General features: G+C 37.3%; 1 protein-coding gene across 2 annotated transcripts in view; it reads left to right on the top strand.

Annotated features, from left to right (window-relative positions):
• The window catches only part of LOC110674718, a 409,506-nt gene that overhangs the window by 85,333 nt on the left and 306,705 nt on the right, over positions 1 to 17,468 (top strand). For both annotated transcript variants that reach the window (XM_021838803.1, XM_021838795.1), the window contains one exon: positions 2,733 to 3,067. In XM_021838803.1, the coding sequence (XP_021694495.1) occupies positions 2,876 to 3,067 (192 nt within the window). In that variant the 5' untranslated portion in view covers positions 2,733 to 2,875. The remainder of the gene's footprint in view (positions 1 to 2,732; positions 3,068 to 17,468) is intronic.

Raw genomic sequence — 17,468 nt, 5'->3', positions numbered from 1 at the left:
TTCATCGACGGCCGCTCGACAACGGACCAGATCTTTTCCGTGCGGCAAATCCTCCAGAAATGCCGTGAGTACCAGGTCCCTACGCACCATTTGTTCATCGATTTCAAGGCGGCATACGATAGTATCGACCGCATTGAGCTATGGAAAATCATGGACGAGAACAGCTTTTCCGGGAAGCTCACAAGATTGATCAGCGCAACGATGGACGGTGTGCAAAACTGCGTGAAGATCTCGGGCGAACACTCCAGTTCGTTCGAGTCTCGGCGGGGACTACGACAGGGCGACGGACTTTCGTGCCTGTTGTTCAATATTGCGCTTGAAGGTGTCATGCGGAGAGCCGGACTTAACAGTCGAGGCACGATTTTCACGAGATCCGGACAATTTGTTTGCTTCGCGGACGACATGGATATTATTGGGAGAAAATTTGAAATGGTGGCAGATTTGTTCACCCGCCTGAAACGCGAAGCAACAAGAGTCGGGCTAATGGTGAATGCGTCGAAAACAAAGTACATGCGGGTTGGCGGAACTGAGCGCGACAAGGCCCGCCTGGGAAGCAGTGTTACGATAGACGGGGATACCTTCGAGGTGGTAGACGAGTTCGTCTACCTCGGATCCTTGTTGACGGCTGACAACAATGTTAGTCGGGAAATACGAAGGCGCATCATCAGCGGAAGTCGTGCCTACTATGGGCTCCAGAAGAAACTGCGGTCAAGAAAGATTCACCCCCGCACCAAATGCACGATGTACAAAACGCTCATAAGACCGGTAGTCCTCTATGGGCATGAGGCGTGGACTATGCTCGAGGAGGACTTGCAAGCTCTTGGGGTTTTCGAACGCCGAGTGCTAAGGACGATCTTCGGCGGCGTGCACGAGAACGGCGTGTGGCGGCGAAGGATGAACCACGAGCTCGCTCAACTCTACGGCGAACCCAGTATCGTGAAGGTAGCTAAAGCTGGAAGGATACGCTGGGCAGGGCATGTTGCAAGAATGCCGGACAACAACCCTGTAAAGATGGTGTTCGCCACGAATCCGCTCGGAACAAGAAGGCGTGGGGCGCAGCGAGCTAGGTGGATGGACCAGGTACACCAGGACCTGGAGAGCGTGGGTCACAGTCGAGGATGGAGAGAAGCGGCCATGAACCGAGGGAATTGGCGAAATATTGTTGGCGAGGCTTTATCAAGATAATTGATGTAAAGCCAAATAAGTAAGTAAGTAAGTAAGTAAATCTGAAAAAAGGTGAGCTTTCAAATTTAATATTGTCTAAGCTTGCTGCCATCCGTCTCTCTTCGCTGAATTATTCTTTCCGTCGTGATCTTTTTGACCGAGTGTAACTCTAATGAACAGTACAATCTAAATCAATGGCCAAACAGTGTACGGAAACTGAATTAAGCAGCCACAGCAAAGATGCTTATGAAATTGAAGGAATATCTGTTATTATGAAATCGTACCACTTACAAACCGTGGTAAGTGTCAAAAATTAAAATATTTTTACACAAGTTACAATTTTAGCAAACATAAAATCGACAAATTGGAAATCGAAATTTTACAGCTCGAAGTGACTTTAACAACATTTGCTAAATGTGGTTAATACATAGTTGTACATGGATTTGGTGCAAAGCTCAGTTTTGATTTCCAAAAAATCTTAAATTGTTCTGCGGCATAGTTGACTGGGCTACCATCAAGTGGTTTAAATTCTTAAATAATTGTAGAATTCTTCGTGTGTTTTCTCTATTTTCTGTCAAGTTTTGGTTTTACCAATGACAAACCATACATATATGGATGTAACTCTCAAAAGGGCGTAATTCAATACATACCCTACAATTTTTTTCAACTTTTACCCAAAAAAATGACTGATGAGCGCAGATTTGATGTACATTTTTTTCTGATAATTACGGTTTGTGGAGTTGAAGGACATCCTTATGACGAATCTGAAATAATTTCGTATACATCTGTTAACGTTAAGGATCTTCATGCAGATATTCCTATATCTTTAACGAATTTTTGTTGCTTCAAATTGTCCTAGAGAAATCTGCTAAAGATAACCTACAAAAAACCCTAAAATTGGAACTTATGCCTGGACAAACCCGGAAAATCTGGGCAAATCCATGAGGGCATCCCAAAAGCCAGCTTTGTAGAAATCTCAGAAGGAAATCATATGAGAATCTATGTAAGAATACTCTGACGAATTTATACTAAACATGTTAAGAATACTAGAAGAACTTCTCGAATCATTTCTGCAAAGTCAGAAAGAGCTTAGTGTTCTTATGAGCACTTCCACAGTTATTAACTGATAGCTTTCTTTACCAAAGTTGCTATTTTCGCATTCATATATTGTGTAACAGGTACGATGATACTCTATGCCCAGGAAAGTCAAGAAAATTTCCATCACGAAAGGATCCTGGACCGACCAGGTATCAAACCCAGACACCTTCAGCATGGCTTTGCTTTATAGCCGCGCACTCTAACCACTCGGCTGAAGGAATCTCTAAAAGAATTATTTGAAATCGTCTTTGGAATGTCTTTAAAATAATTGGAATGACTTTTAAATATCTCAAATAAAATTTGATTAGAGTATATATGTTCCACTGGAAGACACGTCTTCCAATCTGGCATCCCTGTTGCGGCGCCAACCGTTTTGCGCAAATTTCTATTTACGGTCCCACCTCGTCGCGGTGATGCACAAAAATGGCTTTGATTGACATTTCGTTTATTTCCCGCGTGTCTATTTACAGATTACCACACATGGTTCCATTCTGATCACCACACGACCAACCAAGAGTCCGAATCCAAACAAAACAACCAAACACCGGGGGACGCACCCCTTTCACGTTTTTTTGAGCAGCAGTTCGTTCGCCTCTGGACGTAATTCGCCATCATGAGCGACCTATTCCAGCAGCCTACTGCCTCAGCCACACCTGGAACCCAGCGAAGGGCCAAAAGGGGCGCCCCTACCGTAGATGTCCATGTGGCGTCGCCCATCTCCTCTGGTGGAGGTTCTTCGCCCAAAACTATCGTCACCGAAGCCAAGTTTGAAGGACTTGCACTCGAGGGCGTCAACCAGAATTTGGTAAGTCACGATCCTTCTCGCGTCGCCCATTTTTGGTGCCGTTTGTTTGTTTTCGCTTTCAGATTCGCCGATGTCGATTGCTGCTCGCTCTACGTTTGTTCTATTTAGCGTGACGTTGCGGGTGGTTTCACTTTCGTTTTGCAGGTTAATTGCGTCACGATTGTACTATTGTAGATATTCAAAAATAAACTTAGGAATGGTGTTGGCAAGAATTTCAGTGGTAAGGAATGAGTCATTCTACGATGGCGACTGATCAACTCGGAGAAATCGTCAAAAAACATAATTCACAGCCGTGTGTTATTAATATGTACCAATTCCATTTAGAATTAAGAGTTACAATGTCTCCATGACTTCTAAAAAGATGCCTCTACGCACATATCTAAAAACTGCTTCGAAAAGCTCTCCAATGATTTCTGAAGGAATAAGTGAAACAATCCTTCCATCGATTTATCCTAGCACTCATTCCATGGAAAATTTACGGAGAAATCCTTTGAGTATTCATTGAAGGTATCCCAGGATACATTTTTAGAGAAATCCCTGGAGAACTTTCTGGAAGACACCAATGAAATTCCTTGGAAAACTCAAAAGACTCCCAGATGATATCCTAGAGCAATTGCTGAAAGAATACCTGAAAGGGATTCCTTGGATAAATTTATTAGAATCTTCGCATGTTTGAATTCCTGAAAGAACCCTTGAAAGCTTGTTTTGAAAAACCTTTGCAGGTATCAAATGGATGAAATCCTTTCCAAATCCTTCCCAGGAGTCTCATTAGAAAATTTTGAAGAAATTCCAGGAGACATCTCTGGAAGAATTCCTCAAAACCAGAAATTCCTGGAAGAATCCTTCATGACATTCCTGGAGAAATTTCTGGGGAACATCCCAGAAATAATCCCTGCTGGTGTTGCTCAAGGAATCTAATTTGGAAATTATGAAACTTATTCCTGAAGAAATTTCAGATGCAACTCTTGAAGAAATTTCTGGTAGAATTTCCGCAGGATTCTCTTGTGGTATTCTGAAATTATTCATGAAATCCCCGACAAAATTCATAGTGGTTTTTTTTCTGAAGAAAATGTCGGTAAAATTATTGTAGAAATCTCAGAAAAAAAACTACTGGAGGAATCCCTGCTAGAATTCTTCGAAGAAACCCTTTTTGGAAACCGTCCAGGAATCACTCATGGATCATTTGAAGGAATATAATTATTGATTCATAGAGAAATTACAGGTGGGCTTTTTTTAATATTCTATGTAGGTTTCCTTTGATAAAACTTTCGGGTAATTCTAGGAGAAATTTAAGGTAGGATATCTCAAGGAATTTCCATAAAAGTTCCTAGAGCAAGCTCTGATAGAATTTCTGAAGAAATATATGGCGAAATTCTTGGAGGAATCCCTGATAGAATGCTTGGAAGAATTCCTGATAAGTCTGTAGGGTTACTGGATGAATCTCAGTTAGAATTCCCGGAGAAATATCTGGTAGAATTCTTGGATGAGTTTTTGGTAATTCCTGTAGAAATCCCTGATGGTGTTTCTGGAATAATCTAGTGGAATTATTTGAGAAATTTTCTGTTAAATTGTTGGAAAAATATATGGAGGAATTGCTGGTAAAATTCTGGGAAAATCCTTGATAGAATTTTCGGTGTAATCTCTGATAGAGTCTTTGGAAGAATCCCTGGTAAAATCCTTATTAGAATTCATGGAGGAATCCCTGATAGAATCCATCCAAGAATCACTGGTAAAATTCCTAACATAATTACTGAATGCATTCCTGTTGGAATTCATGGAGAGATACCTGATCGAATTCTTGGGAAAAATGTTGTAGAATTCCCTCATCGAATCACTAGTGGAATCCCTGATAGAATTTCTGAAGAAATACCTGACAGAATTATAGGAGGAATATCTGATAGAATCATCGGAGGAATCCCTGATGAAATTTCTAATGGTATTACAGAATGAATTCCCGGAGCAATACCAGGTAAAATTTGGTACAATTTTTGGATGATTCTATGATAAAATCGCCGGAGGAATCCTTCATATTTAGAATTCTAAGCGAAATTCTTGGTAGAATCTTCAGTGGAATCTTATAATATATAATTTTTGGGGACATTTCTAGATTCATTTTTGCTGGTATTTCTTAAGGAATCTCTTTTGTAAATTTTGCAGGTATCGCTTATGAAATCCTCGAAGACAATTTAATCACTTATTACTGAAGAAATTTCTAGTGGAACTCTCCAGTAATTGTTTCAGTATTTTTTAGAAATATTTCCAGGAATCCCGCCAGAGATTATTTCCTAAATTCCTGAAAAAATCTTCAGGATTTCTTTAGAGATTCCTTCTGGGATTCCATCAAAAAAATTCTGGGATTCTTCAGAAATACCTCCAGGGATTCCTTAATGAATCCTTCCACAGAATACTCCAAGATGATTCCATCGGGAATTCCTCCTGAGATTCCTCAAGAGTTATCTTCAGTGATGCTCTCATGAATTTTTCAAAGGTTTCCTTGTATCCTCCTTAGTGATATAGGAATATTACCACAAATTCCTTTAAAAATATGACCAATTATCCTTCAGGAATACACAATAATTCCTAAATTTATCTGCTGGGAGATCTCTACGAGAATGGCTGAAAGACTTTTGGGAGCCCTGGAAAAACATCTAAAGACATCACAGGAAAAATTCATACAAGATTTCTGTTAGGAATACCTGAAGCAATCCTTATCGAAAATTCTTAAGCAATCCATAGAGGAGTTCCTGAAGAAATTCCTTCACGAAGTTCTCCGAGGATTTATTCAGAAAATACTTCGTGGATTCGTGAAAAAATTTATGGAGAGATTTCTGAAGGAATCTTTGGAGGAATTCTTGAAGAAACTTATGAAGGAATTCTTGAAGATACCCAGGAGAATTCCTGAAGGATTTCTTGAAGCAATTCTTGAGATTTCTTAGGCAAATTGTGAATGAAACGGGAACTGTTTCAAGAATTTCTTCAGATATCCCCTAAGCACTTCCTGGATGATTCCTCAAAGATCTTACTGCAGGGATTCCTCTAGGGGTTTCATCCGGGAGTTCTTGGAGGAAACCCTTTGAGAATTCCTTTAAGAATTCTTCCTAGAATTCCTCCAGGGATTCCCTCAGAAATTCCTTTTTTCAGGAATTTCTTAAGATATACACGAAACAGTTCCTAAACGAATCCTCGAATAACTTCTTGGAGGATTACTCTAGGAAATACTTCCGGGGGTTCTTGGAGCAGTTTACTAATCACTTCTTGGAGGGAATTTTTTTTTCAAGAGGAATTTCTGCAGAGATTCCTACAGAATTTATTTCAGATATTCCTTTAGGATTACTTGGAATTCCTTCAGTTAGTCCATGAGCAATACAACCGAAAATTCCTTAAAAATATCACCAGATTTCCTCAAAGGATTCCAGTAAGTTCTCTAAGGATTCTTTCAGGAAGATTGGCAAGGATTCACAATGGAATCTCTGGAAGAATATCTGACGAAATATCTAAAAGAATTATTAAAAAATGAGAAAATTTTGAAAAAAATTGAAGGAGTTTTAGAAAAAAATCATTGGAAGAATTTTTGAGGGATTTTTTGAGCAATTTCTGAAGAAATCAGGAATCTTTGGAATAGTTTCTGATGGAATACTTGAAAGAAGTTCTGGAAAAATATATGAAGAATTTCGGAAGGAATCTATGGAGGAAATCCTGAAAGAACCTTTGGTGAATTCCTGGTATACCTGAAATCATTATATCTGGAATACTGCCGAGGATTTCATTAAAACTAGCACCTGTTATGCTTTAGGAATACCGCCAGTAGTTCCCCAAAAATCTTCCAGCAAGTTCTCTGATATTTCCTTCCGAAATTTTTCCAAGAATTCCTGAAAAACTATTGCATTAATCTGATGGTATGGAATCATATTATAGAAACTATTGCAAAGTATTGATCTAATTCGGTTTGTCTCAAGTTGGTCAACAATCAATGGAGCTGGAAAAAGAGGGTTAAAAGATTTCTGATGGAATCTCTTAAGGGATTCGTGATGGTATCCTTAGAGGAATTTCTAAAGAAATCCTGGAGGATTTTTTGAAGGAATCTGGTGGAGTTTCTGAATGGATCTTTGGTGAATTCCGGAAGGAATCTCTGGATGAATCTCCAAGGCATAATTATTTCAATTTTTGAACAAATATCAAGATTTTATCCCAGTAATTCTTTAATTTTGCATACGTTTAAAAAAAAGTAAATCATGGTTTTAAATTCAAAATGAATCAATTTGAAATTGTGAAAATATGGAATATATTTTTGGCAGCATGATTCTCAGCATTTTTTTTCAGTTTGATTAACCGGACAGTTTGAATATGGACAAATAACTCTTGCTAGAGATGATCGACTATATAAACGGGTTTCACGCTGAATCTTAAACAGGGTGAATTGTTTTTCATTGTTTGCAAGATTCTACAAAGACAGGATTGAAAACTCATGTTGGGCTAGATCGATTTCTTTCAGAATTATTTACAGGATCTGTATAAAATCCTGGACAGTCCTTCGTAAAATTCCAGATAAAGATTTTTATTTGAAGATTTCGATCATGAAGGGTTTTCACTAAACTAAGGGTGTTCAGTAAAAAATGGGAAAGATTTCAATTCAGCTTTTTACGAGCGCTAATGGCCGCCGCAAATAAGCTTGCTTTCTATTAGGGATTAGATCGATCATCAAACTTATCGGAGACATCTCTGGAAGAATTCCTCAAAACCAGAAATTCCTGGAAGAATCCTTCATGACATTCCTGGAGAAATTTCTGGGGAACATCCCAGAAATAATCCCTGCTGGTGTTGCTCAAGGAATCTAATTTGGAAATTATGAAACTTATTCCTGAAGAAATTTCAGATGCAACTCTTGAAGAAATTTCTGGTAGAATTTCCGCAGGATTCTCTTGTGGTATTCTGAAATTATTCATGAAATCCCCGACAAAATTCATAGTGGTTTTTTTTCTGGAGAAAATGTCGGTAAAATTATTGTAGAAATCTCAGAAAAAAAACTACTGGAGGAATCCCTGCTAGAATTCTTCGAAGAAACCCTTTTTGGAAACCGTCCAGGAATCACTTATGGATCATTTGAAGGAATATAATTATTGATTCATAGAGAAATTACAGGTGGGCTTTTTTAATATTCTATGTAGGTTTCCTTTGATAAAACTTTCGGGTAATTCTAGTAGAAACCTAAGGTAGGATATCTCAAGGAATTTCCATAAAAGTTCCTAGAGAAAGCTCTGATAGAATTTCTGAAGAAATATCTGGCGAAATTCTTGGAGGAATCCCTGATAGAATCCTTGGAAGAATTCCTGGTAAGTCTGTCGAGTTACTGGATGAATCTCAATTAGAATTCCCGGAGAAATATCTGGTAGAATTCTTGGAGGAGTTTTTGGTAATTCCTGTTGAAATCCCTGAAAGTGTTTCTGGAATAATCTAGTGGAATTATTTGAGAAATTTGCAGTTAAATTATTGGAAAAATATATGGAGGAATTGCTGGTAAAATTCTGAAAAAAAAACCTTGATAGAATTTTCGGTGTAATCTCTGATAGAGTCTTTGGAAGAATCCAAAAACTTCTCGAGATAAGAATACAAAACTAGTCGAATACTTCCCCATTGTCCATGGATCGCATCACCGACCAAAGGTGACTCCCAGATCTATTCCTCTCTCACTTATAAACACCCTTCCCGTGGTGATTGTGGAGATGCAGAGGTATTCTCGGTCTCTAGAAGCAACAATCATTACACATTAACATTCCTTCCCCATCCCAACTGACTGTAAGGAATTGGCCGGCGCCGTTATTGATCAATAATATTAGATCTGCTAGCATTGCACTTCGAGAGTAAGCGCAAACTCCCATCCCTTATTCATTTGGATCGTAGTGCAATTCTTACCAGTTCCGATCAATCACGGAGTAGCAACCATTGACATGTACAGTCAGTTTATGCTATACTATGCTATGCTATTATCCCTGATAGAATCCATCCAAGAATCCCTGGTAAAATTCCTAACATAATTACTGAATACATTCCTGTTGGAATTCATAGAGGAATACCTGATCGAATTCTTGGAAAATTTTTTGTAGAATTCCCTGATAAAATTTCTGAAGAAATACCTGACAGAATTATAGGAGGAATATCTGATAGAATCATCGGAGGAATCCCTGATGAAATTTCTAATGATATTACTGGATGAATTCCCGGAGAAATACCAGGTAGAATTTGGTAAAATTTCTGGATGATTCCATGATAAAATCGTCGGAGGAATCCTTCATATTTAGAATTCTTAGCGAAATTTTTGGTAGAATCTTGTGTAATTATTGAAGGAATCTTCAGTGGAATCTTATAATATATAATTTTTGGGGAACATTTCTAGATTCATATCTGCTGGTATTTCTTAAGGAATCTCTTTTGCCAATTTTGCAGGTATCGCTTATGAAATCCTCGAAGACAATTTAATGACTTATTACTGAAGAAATTTCTAGTGGAACTTTCCAGTAATTGTTTCAGTATTTTTTAGAAATATTTCCTAAATTCCTCAAAAAATCTTCAGGATCTCTTTAGAGATTCCTTCTGGGATTCCATCAAAAAAAACTTCTGGGATTCTTCAGAAATTCCTCCAGGGATTCCTTAATTAATCCTTCCACAGAATACTCCAAGATGATTCCATCGGGAATTCCTCCTGAGATTCCTCAAGAGCTATCTGCAGCGATGCCAGCCCTGTCGTCGTAAAATTTGAGCTTCTTAGTCGTCCCTTTTTCAGGGGGGCGTTACTTTAGCCCAGAGGGCGCTTCTGTTTCCAGGCGTTATGTTGTTCTCTCATAAGAAATATCACACATATTTTAGTATGTAGGGATCAACTATGACGGAGGTTATATTTGCTATGGGTTTTCGACTTTTAGTCTGTACATATCATAAACGGAAATCCAAAAACCTAAGCAACATTTAATATATAAAAATTACAAATATCACAAATACTTCAATAGACATTCCTAAGAAATGAGAACTAATATGCTTTTGCACGTATTTAGTTTGTATTCCATTTCTATTAAAATATGGAACGATATGGATTCAGTTGATGAATTTGCTAATGTAAAAAGTGAAAATTATTTACTCCTTGTACCAATTGAAACTACCATAACAATGCCTGTGACTATTTATTAGAGTCTAACAACTAAGACTATTACGATGTGCACTTTAAAGTTAATCTCAATCCATGAAATAAACTCAGTCTTTTAGAACCTATCAATCAATGTAAAACGGATCATCGAGTGCAAATCCAAAAACCTCATCGAACCGTTTATTTGAAAACGTTTTTGTGTCCGCCTCAAATTTTTTTTTTTTTTTTAGGTTCGGCATTTTGCTTTTAAAACAATATATTGTTATTGCATTTCGCTTTTTAAACAAAATTGTGAAAAAGTTAAGCAAATTGATGCAACAGTCAAAAGTTAAAAGCATAATTTTGACAATACAACTGAATAGTATGATATTTTTTATTACTTGACTTTCTTGTATTTCTTTTTGTTTGATAAATTGACTAAGAACGAAATGGCCTTGTACAAAATATGATGTTTGGATTTAATCAGAAATTCGTTCATTCGGTTAATATTATTGGAGAGTTTATGCAGCTGTTCAAACTCAGTTTTCTATAAGCTTTTTGATGCTTATCTCAGAATTCAAAACGAAGCGCTAACAGTGAAACACGTTTTTCTGATAAAATTCAAAATGGAGTCGAATTCGAAATGCCCCTAAGATTGCTTTGTGTTTCAAGGAAGATACGTGAAGAAATACAAAGATTTTTTTTTCAAAAAACTGAGTTTTTTGCAAACTGTTAAGCTTAGGGTTCAGCATTTTGAGTTATTTTTTTATTTTTTATTAGCCAGTTCATTCGCCTCGCAATTTTAATCAACCAAAACACTTCTCCTCTAGTTTTACGAAATTGAAGCGAAATACGACACAAACTGTAATTCTAATTTTGTATGCCAATGGTAATCACATTTCAGCGATAATAACTCAACCATAACTCGAAACATTTTTTACGAAGTATTATGTGTATTCTCAGTCCTGTCAGACTAAGAAAATTTGATTAGGAAGCAAAGAAAAGTTTTAAAGTTAAGCTTTAATAAATTAATACTTAATATTCAATGTTTCAAATGATTGATTTTATTTAAACGTAAAGTATTCATATATTATACATACATATGGAAAAATATTATATTTTTTTCTTTAAAAAAATAAATCAAATAATTAAGTTAACAAAGACTTTTTTTGAGTTTTCTGAAAGCAGGACATCTAGAACGTTCGAACTTTTTTTAACTTTAAGAAGAGGTGTTCAATTTTCAGCCAAATCTTCTTTCTGGCATTACGTCCCCACTGGGACAGAACCTGCTTCTCAGCTTAGTGTTCTTATGAGCACTTCCACAGTAATTAACTGAGAGCTTACTGTGCCAATGACCCTTTTTGGCATGCGTATATCGTGTGGCAGGTACGAAGATATTTTATGCCCTGGGAAGTCGAGAAAATGTACAACTGGATTTCAATATATTTCGCTATGGTTTTATCTTTTGTAGTTTTACGTTGGATATATTTGTGAATCTTGGAATTGTCAAGTATCAATTACAGAATTTTATCAAATTTAATAACACGAAAATGCTGCTTTTTTGCATACCTGATTAGGAAAGTTCACTTGAAAATTATTGGTCCAAAATAAACAAGGGTATGAACTGACTATCTTAAGAACATATAAGTTGAAATTTTGTCAGCTTTAAACATTCACATATTTCATCAAACTTCAAGAGTGGTCTTGGGCCTCTTAATAATCACGTGCTGTTATCGAAGGATCTCTCAAGATAATTTAACCAACAATTTCTTTAATAATACCGAATATTTGGGATACAGCGCATTTAATTAAGCGCATACAGCCCATTTAATTAAGGGATTGTGCTACTTTGCCTTACATATTGATTCCCCAAATGTCGTTTCCTCGAACGTCAGTCCCTTGAATGTCTGTTCTCCGAATATCCCGTTTCACAACTTCCTACATTTCAGAGTAGTGAACGGACCAGTCATCTGGTAGCACTCTATCGCTGAGAACTATTCTTGCACCTTCATGAACTGCATCACTTCTCGAAGTGACAGGTCATTCGGAAAAATGGGATTCGAGGAAAAGAATTATTCGGGGAACTGTCATTCGCAGAAGCGACATTCGAGGAAAAGTAGCAAAATCGTTTGACAAATAGTATGGAAATATAATATGAGACAAAATATAGACATTATAAACAACGTGTGGGCCCATTCACAAATATCGTAGCGCTTAAGGGGGTGGGTAGTTGTCCTAAGGATGTTACGGCTCATACAAAAATTGAGTAATGTTCACACAAAAAGCGTTACAAAAGGGTGGGTGGGTGTCCAAAATGGTCAATTTTAGCGTTATAAAATAAATAAATGAGCCCTATAAAACGGAAAGAACTCATCAATAATACAGTGTAACTAGCGCATTAGAAACTTTCTGTAACGGTCTACAAACATGATTGACAACAATAAATAAATAAATAAATAAATGAATATAATAAATAAATTGCTCAGCATACACAATCAACATTGATCTTGATTGCTTGCTCGTTTTCGCAAGAGCAGACGACGCAACTAAAGTACCAAATACAGTTGCCTCTCCACATCTCGATATCAAGGGACCATCGAGATAGGGAGAGATCGAGACAAAGAACAAATTTTTGATGAATACTAGATTAAAAAACACTCCGTTGCCAAGAAAGTAATACACAAACAGACGTCATTTTGCGCTCCTAATGTGTTTTGAATCCCAAAACTTTGGTCTAGTAACCTTAGATATTGGTCATATCGACATACGGAGAGAAAATTTAGAACAAACAATCAACAGAAACACATCGAGATATGGAGATATCGAGATAAGGAGGATATCGAGATATGGAGAGTGAAAATATATGCAGACTGAAGGGACTTATGAAATTATCGACATAGGGAGAGATATTGAGATGTAGAACATCGAGATGTGGAGAGTCGACTGTACTACTCTCCACTTGATATACGTTAGTTAAGGTTAGCGAGCAAACAAAATTTAATTGTTTTCTTTACAGGGCGTTAAGATGCAGCTGATCTACGTGAAACAAAGTATTATCACTTCAGGGCGTTGATACAGAATGAAAAATTTGATTGATTTTTACAAGGCGTTACGATTCAATTCATTAATGTGGACTTAAGTTGAATTACTGCAGGATGTTAATAAAGCATGGAATTTTCAAGTAATGACCTACAGAGCATTGAGATCTACCTGATCTACATAGAATAAGGTCAAATTACTCCAGGGCGGTAATACAGTTTGGAATATTCAATTAATGTTCTAAAGGGCGTTAAGATGCACCTGAACTACATAAGATAAGCTTGAAATATTCCAGGACGTTGAACAGGCTAGAATTTCCAATTGATGGCAAATAGGACGTTAAGATATACGTGAGAAAGGAATAAATTAATCCAGGGCGTTGATATATTTTGACAATTTCGATGACATCAATCAGAGCATTGAGATGCACCTGATCTTCAAAGGATAAAGACAAATTACTCCAGGGCGTTGATACTACTAAGAAATTTCTATTGATTTTAAACAGGGCGTAAATATCCTCCAGATCTTGCAAAGATCTAAATGGAATAAATAGAATTACTTCAGACCATTGATATAGCTTGGTCGATTGATGTTATACAATGTGTTAAGATGTTTCTGAACTATGTGAAATAAGGCCAAATTACTCCAGGGCGTTGCAAAAGCTTGGAAATTTTAATTGATGTCCTACAGGGCGTTGCGATGTACCTGATCTACATAAAATAAGCTCAAATTACTCCAGGGCATTGATACAGCTTGGAATTTTCAATGGATACAGGGCATTAGGTTGAACCTGATTTACGTAAGACAAGGTCATTGGACAAGGTCGTATGACAAGGAAAATAGATATCGAACAGGGCGTTAATATGAATTGATTACATGACACGAGTCCAAATTACTCCAGGACATTGATACTGCATGGAGTTTTCAATTGATGTCCTACAGGGCATTAATATGCACCTTACCTAAGATCTACGTGAGACAAGGTCGAATTACTGCAGGGCGTCAATACAGATTAGAATTTTCAATCGATACAGGGCATTGAGGTGCACCTGATCTTCGTAAGACAAGGTCAAATAAGCGAAGGGCTTATTCACATGTTACAAGATCAATTCACTCCAGGGCGTTGAATATTCAATTGATGTCCTACAGGGCGTAAAGATGCACTTGGTCTACGTAAAATGAGGTCACATTACTCCAGGACGTTGATAAAGCTTGAATTTTCAATGGATGTCCTACAGGGCGATGAGATGTATTTGATCGACATAGGATTAGGTCAAATCACTCCAGGGCGTTGATAGTGCTTGGAGTTTCTATTGAGGTCACACAGGGCGTCAAAATGCACTTGATTTACTTGGGATGAGGTTAAATTAGTCTAGGGCATTTAAACAGCTAGAAATTTTTAAGTAATGTCCTACAGCCCTGTACGTTAAGATGTTGCTGATCTATATGAGACAAGTTCAAACCACTCTAGGGCGTCAATAGATTGTAGCTTTCAATCGATGTAGGTCATTGAGGTACACCTGATCTACGTGAGACAAGGTCAAATAAGTCAAGGGCGTTTGTACATCTTGACATTTGTCCCACAGGGCGTTAAGATGCAGATGATTTACATGGCACGAGTCCAAGTTACTCCAGGGCGTTGATAATGCTTAAAATATTCATGTGATGTGGGGCGTAAAGATGGGCGTAAGGATGCATTGGATTGGTCTACATAAGGGAGGTCAAGTTACTCTTCGGCGTTGATAAAACTTGAATTTTAATTGATGTCATACAGGGCGGTAGGATGCTACGGATCTATATGGGACAAAGCAAAATTACTCCAGGGTGTTGATACAGCTTGAAGTTTTCAATTTTGATCTACGTGGAATAATGTGAAATTGCTCTAGGGCGTTGATACAGCTTAAAAATTTCGATGGAATTTTTACAGGGCGGTAATATGTTCTATATGAAGTTCTGAAAGAAATAGAAATAGGGTAACAGAGCGTTGGTAGGTACAGGTTGGAAATTTCGATTGATATCTTATGGGGCGTTAGATTATTTTTGATTTTGCACTTTTTTTCTATGACTTCGGGTGAAAAAATAAAAAAAAATCTGAGAAAAGCTTCTTAGTCGTCGACTAAGCGCGACTAAGCAGGACGACAGGGCTGAGTGATGCTCTCATGAATTTCTCAAAGGTTTTCTTGTATTCTCCTTAGTGATATAGGGGATTATTTCAGGAATATTACCACAAATTCCTTTAAAAATATCACCAATTATCCTTCAGGAATACACAATAACTCTTAAATTTATCTGCTGGGAGATCTCTACGAGAATGGCTGAAAGACTTTTGGGAGCCCTGGAAAAACATCCAAAGACATCCCAGGAGAAATTCATACAAGATTTCTGTTAGAAATACCTGAAGCAATCCTTATTGAAAATTCTTAAGCAATCCATAGAGGAGTTCCTGAAGAAATTCCTTCACGAAGTTCTCCGAGGATTTATTCAGAAAATACTTCGTGGATTCGTGAAAGAATTTATGGAGTGATTTCTGAAGGAATCATTGGAGGAATTCTTGAAGAAACTTATGAAGGAATTCTTGAAGATACCCAGGAGAATTCCTGGAGGATTTCTTGAAGCAATTCCTGAGATTTCTTAGGCAAATTGTGAATGAAACGGGAACTGTTTCAAGAATTTCTTCAGATATTCCCTAAGCACTTCCTTGATTAATCCTCAAAGATCTTACTGCAGGGATTCCTCTAGGAATTTCATCAGAGAGTTCTTAGAGGAAACCCTTTGAGAATTCCTTTAAGAATTCTTCCTAGAATTCCTCCAGGGATTCCCTCAGAAATTCCTCCTGGAATTCCAATTCCGATTTTTTCAGGAATTTCTTAAGATATCCACGAAGCACTTTCTAAACGAATCTTCGAATAACTTCCTGGACGGATTCCTCTAGGAAATCCTTCCGGGGGCTCTCGGAGTAGTTCACTAATTACTTCTTGGAGAGAAATACTTTCAAGAAGTCTAGGGGTTTCCGCAAAAAATCCTCCAGGGATTTGTTCAGGATTACCGCCAAAGATTCATCCATGGAATTATTCTGGAATTTCTGCAGAGATTCCTAAAGGAATTATTTCAGAGATTTCTTCAGGAATTCCTCCAGAGATTCCATCAGAAATTTCTCTGGAGATTCCTCCAGGAATACCGCTTGGAATTCCTTTTATAATTGCGCAAGTGATTTCATAAGGAAAACAACCGAAAATTCCTTCCTTCCTTTCAGTAAGTTCTTTAAGGATTCTTCCAGGAGGATTTTCAAGGATTCCTAATAGAATCGCTGGAAGAATAACTGACGAAAACTCTTAAAGAATTACTAAAAAATTGAGAAATTTTTGAAAAAAAAATTGAAGGAGTTTTAGAAAAAATCATTGAAAGAATTTCTGAGGGATTTTTTAAAGTAATCAGGAATCGTTGGAATGGTTTCTGACAAAATACTGGCAGGAAGTACTTAAAAAACATATTGGAGGGATTTCGGAGGAAATCTGTGGAGGAAATCCAGATAGAACCCTTGGTGGATATTCCTGGTATGCCTGAAGTTCTCAGAGGAATTCCTGAGGAATCAACATTTTTCTCGAGAATTTGTCAGGAATACCGTCAGAGATTCTTTCAGGAATACCGGCAGAGACTATATCTGGAATACTGTAGAGGATTTCATCAAAAATACCACCTGTTACGCTTTAGGAATACCGCCAGAAGTTCTCCAAAAAATGCGCCAGCAAGTTCTCCGATATTTCCTTCTGAATTTTTTCAAGAATTCCAGAATATTTATCCTCCAATATTTTTTTACGTTTCTTAGAAAAATCAACGTTATGTTAAAAAAAAACTGAATTCGTTGAAAATTTCTTTTTGCTGTGACTAAAAAGATCTTATTTTTTGTCGAACAACTGTTAACCCCCTTATCCCCCCCTTAAACGTTCATAGTTTAAAACTAGAGGGTGCGAACTGGATACCAACAAGCAGTCAGGCTGCTGTCAAGCTAAAATTTTCATCAAAATTGATCCGAGCATGCCTAGGAGTGTGCGGCCATTACTTCGTCACGCTAAAAATTGCTATACATATTATATAGCACAAAAACTATCCACTGTTGAAAAAGGTTACTTGGTCTTGTTGATGCGTAAGTTTTTCAGCACTAATGTGAAATATATTTTTAACTAACATACGGTCAGAATCAATCTTTTCAGCTGATTCATTGCTAGTCCCAAACTGCAGAAGCTTTGT

This window comes from Aedes aegypti, chromosome 1, assembly GCF_002204515.2.
Source record: "Aedes aegypti strain LVP_AGWG chromosome 1, AaegL5.0 Primary Assembly, whole genome shotgun sequence".
NCBI classification, from domain to species: domain Eukaryota; kingdom Metazoa; phylum Arthropoda; class Insecta; order Diptera; family Culicidae; genus Aedes; species Aedes aegypti.
Note: the sequence above shows the minus strand (reverse complement) of the source record. Positions and strands in the feature narration are given on the sequence as shown.